At 61.3% G+C, this 3,636-nt stretch overlaps 1 protein-coding gene across 1 annotated transcript; it reads right to left on the bottom strand.

Moving 5' to 3' along the window:
- Window positions 1-631: 631 nt before the first annotated feature.
- On the bottom strand, window positions 632-1,631 carry TEX50 (testis expressed 50). The gene is made up of 2 exons (XM_026064217.1): window positions 1,305-1,631; window positions 632-904 (listed from the first exon to the last, which is right to left on the bottom strand). The coding sequence occupies exons 1-2, from the start codon at window positions 1,629-1,631 to the stop codon at window positions 632-634; spliced, it is 600 nt and encodes a 199-aa protein (XP_025920002.1).
- Window positions 1,632-3,636: the final 2,005 nt, after the last annotated feature.

Raw genomic sequence — 3,636 nt, 5'->3', positions numbered from 1 at the left:
TTCTAGGAAGCCAAGTTGAAGAATAAGAGCAAGTCTGTTTGTTTGAAGAAAGCCACAGCGAGGAGCTGGCAGAGAGAGCTGCCATTACCGCCGCACTAGGCTCCAACTCCTTCAGGGCTGCAAGCTCTAATGCCTCAGACTTCTCTCAGAAGCTAGAGTTTGTCCTGGTGAATTGGGGCAGGTTCCTTTCTGGCCCTGTGCAAAACTGCCATGCGCCCGCGAGACAGATAAACTCAGGACGCACCATCTCCGTTACTCCCTTTACTCGAGAGTGCATTCCTCCAAGAGCAGCTTTGCTCTGCTAGGCCGCCTCCGGACTCAGAGTCCCGGGACTCACAGGAGGCAGCCAGCGGGCAGAGGATGGGCCACATCTGCTCTTCCGGCTGCTGTGCCTGGGCCAAAAAGTCCTTGCCGGGGGGGTACCTGCGTGCTTGTGGGCCCACTCGGGTTTCAGCTCGGAGGGCCGTGGTCTGGGGAGGGCGGAGAGGGTGCACAGCACAGACCTTCCCGAGACAGAGAGCCAGAAGAGCAGAGCGTGCCTCCACAGGTGGGACCGTGCACAGCTCCCCTCTGCTCTCCCGGAGCAGCCTTCTCCCAAAGCACAGGGACAGCAGCGCTCGCAGCAGCCCCTTTAATCTCCCGCCACGCCCGGAGCCACGCTGGAGGTGCGGCTGTACATGGGGGCAGAGAAAAGCCTCTCCTCTGCTTCCACATCTTCCACCTTCCTCTTCTTGGTTGGTCTCTGGAGCCCGCCTTCCTTCGTGTGCCGGTGGCACAGGTGCCTCAGGTGCTTGACCATCAAGGCGGTGTTTGCCTCCAGCCGGCAGAGCACCTCGTAGCTGTCGCAGGGGCTCCCACCCTGGCAGGCGGTGCCCCCGGGAGCTGAGGCTGCCTGGCCCATCTCCTGGGAATGACAGGGCAGGGGCACAATGAAACGGGCAGGGGCCTGCGGGGCTCAGAGCTCTCCGGCGGGGCTTGGCCTCGTCTCCAGAAACTCAAGCCTCCCAGCGCTGCTCCAGGCAGCAGGCTGTGCTAAGAAGCCCTCAGGCAGCACATGTGTGTTTTCCGCTCGGCAGGTTGAACCCCACTGGGGCAGAATGTCCCCATTTCTCCCTCAGAGGCTGACACTAACCTCTGCCACCTGGGGGTAGGAAGAGGCCGAGGATGTGCCGGGTCCTGCCAAGGCTTTCGCCTCCAGCCGTTTTTTTTCTCCCTCGTTCCAAGCATCCCTGGCGCAAGGCCTTTGCGGTACCCTGCTCCCAGCACTCTGGCACTGTCCCGCCTGCGTTGCCTCCAGCACTCACCTGTCTCYGGCGTCTCATGGCTTTACGCCAAAGACAGCGTGCAAGCAAAAGCCCGCCAAGCAGGCCCAGGGCTTGGCTGCACAGAGAGAGCACCTGCAGCGTCACCGGGGTCATCTCCAGCTGGGCACAGGAGGGCCAGAGCTGGTCCAGGGGGTAGGGCAGGCAGGAGCCCTGATGCACCGTGCCTCTGCCCAGTTGTTCCAGCTCCTCGGGGAGAACATCCCACCCGACTCGGGCCCAGCTGGGGCGGCCGCAAAGGCCCAGGCCGCCGGGGAGCAACGAGGCTGTGACCAGAGCAAGGGCCATGGAGAGAGGCGGGCAGAGCATTGTCCCAGTGCCTCCCAAGGACAAATCTCTGCGAGCGCTGGCTGTCACCCTCAAGCGAGCTCAGCCAGTGACTGCCAGCACTGAGGGGCGGCCCCGAGCATCGGGGCAGTGGGGGGGTGGATGAGGTCATCAGCCCCAGGKGGCTGTCACCAAAGGCCCTGGGAGGTCACAAGGCCTTTCCCTGGCACCCAGCAGACAGGGAAGGCGGAGGCGGTGTGAAGGAGGGCCCGGGGAGGCGGCTTTCTAACGCTGCTGCTCCCACTGCTGTCCCCGCTGGGGCTCTGTGGCCCCGCCGGCAGAGTGGGCCTGAGCCCCACGTGCTTTGGGCCCTGCTCCAGAATCCTCAGTGAGGAGGAGCTGGGCCAGCGCGGGGCGTTGCCCGGAAGTGCTCAGTGCTGTCAGCCCCACGGGCAGCTGGGCAGCCACGGCATTTCCGTCAGCACCGCAGGGTACTTTGATGCTTTAGGGAGAGGCGTGGGAGCAGGGCCCCAGCCCAGCCAGTGTCTCCAAAGGGGGCCCCACCTGGCTGGTGGAGGGGTGGGCAAGAAGCACCGCACCACTTACCCCACAGCAAGAAGGGCCTCGGAGAACAAACAGCATATTCCACTGCAGCAACTGCAGGGAGCAACCCTCCAGGCACCTTCCTGCTAGTAAGGTTAGGGCAACCCTGCCCTGCTTTCCCCAGAAGCCCAGGGCCTTGGAAGCCAAAGTGCTCCTGCCTCAGGCCAGGGGGGCTGTAGGGCATGCACAGGCGCCTGCTCCCAGCAGCACCTTCAGCAAAGGGGCCATTTGCCAAAGCACTCTGGGTGGGGGAACGGCCAGGATGAGACATTTCCCTGAGGGCTGGCCCAGCCTGGAGCTCAGCTTGAGCTGTGCTCCTGCTTCCTTGAGCCTGGCAGCCTTTCCCGTGGGGAGAGCACGCTCCAGCTGCTGCCTCGTAGCCCACACGGCCGGACCCAGACAGACGCRCGCCTGCCCTGGCACCCACCCAACCCCGCAGCGCTCCCCTTGCCGTGGGCACGGAGAGCCCCGTCCGCTCCTCCTCGCCCCTGGGCATGCCTGCCGGGCATCAGCGCAAAAACACCCCTGCCTCCACGGGCACACCAGCCTCACGGCTCCCTCGAGGATCAGCCCGGCACAGACGTCCAGCTAATATCCATGCCCGGACCGGGGCCTCTTAGCCTGGCTCTGGCACAGACCCTGGGTCTCTCCAGCTGCACATCTGCCCCCGGCATAAGCTAGTCCAGCTCGACAGCTCCTACTGAACGTCATGCACAGTGTTACCTCCAGAGCTCTGATCCAAATGATGGACCCTGGACAGCCCCTCAAAACCAATACTATCATTGCAGAAAGCATTCAGTATGGAATAGTAGTCAGGAGATGCCAACATGTGCTTGTCTACCACTGTACTCTCCAGACTGACCCAGTGTTGTATAAACACATAAACACCTCCCAGTAGGAAGAATTTTGTTGCCATAGCAGATTTTTATTTTAATTAAAAGCAGTACTGGAATCAGAATGTGCTTTACGTTTGAGCATGGAGCARACAGGATCAATCTTTTGGGATGGTCCTACATCTGATGGAAGCATGTTCTGGCCCCAGAGTGTCACGTGTGGGTGGTATGTTTGTTGCACACCAGTGAGGATCGACAGGCCACGTCGCCCTCGCTCACTCCAGTCTACCTGTGAGCCAGGATTTGGCAAACATCTGCTGATGATGCAAAGGACTTTGCTCACTGCAGGTGAAAGGAAGAGGAAGAGATGAACCAAGGATATGAGGAGAGAGAGCAGACCTGCTTTAACAGGGAGAAGGGGTGGGTCAGTGGGGAGACATGGTGCCTTTTCTATGCTCTTGCTTATCCTGCTGATGCAGCACTAGGGCAGGTCCCCAGAGAGAGGAGATCTTCATCCTCAGCTAGAGCAAGCCAGGGCTGCCCTGATTTGGTGTGGGGGATAGACCTGCCAAGATGGGCAGGCTGGACGGGAGGTCTCTCTGGGACCTCAT

Source organism: Apteryx rowi, unplaced genomic scaffold, assembly GCF_003343035.1.
Source record: "Apteryx rowi isolate R43461 unplaced genomic scaffold, aptRow1 scaffold_2105, whole genome shotgun sequence".
Classification (NCBI taxonomy): domain Eukaryota; kingdom Metazoa; phylum Chordata; class Aves; order Apterygiformes; family Apterygidae; genus Apteryx; species Apteryx rowi.
The sequence above is the reverse complement of the archived record's forward strand: the minus strand, read 5'-3'. Positions and strand labels throughout refer to the sequence as shown.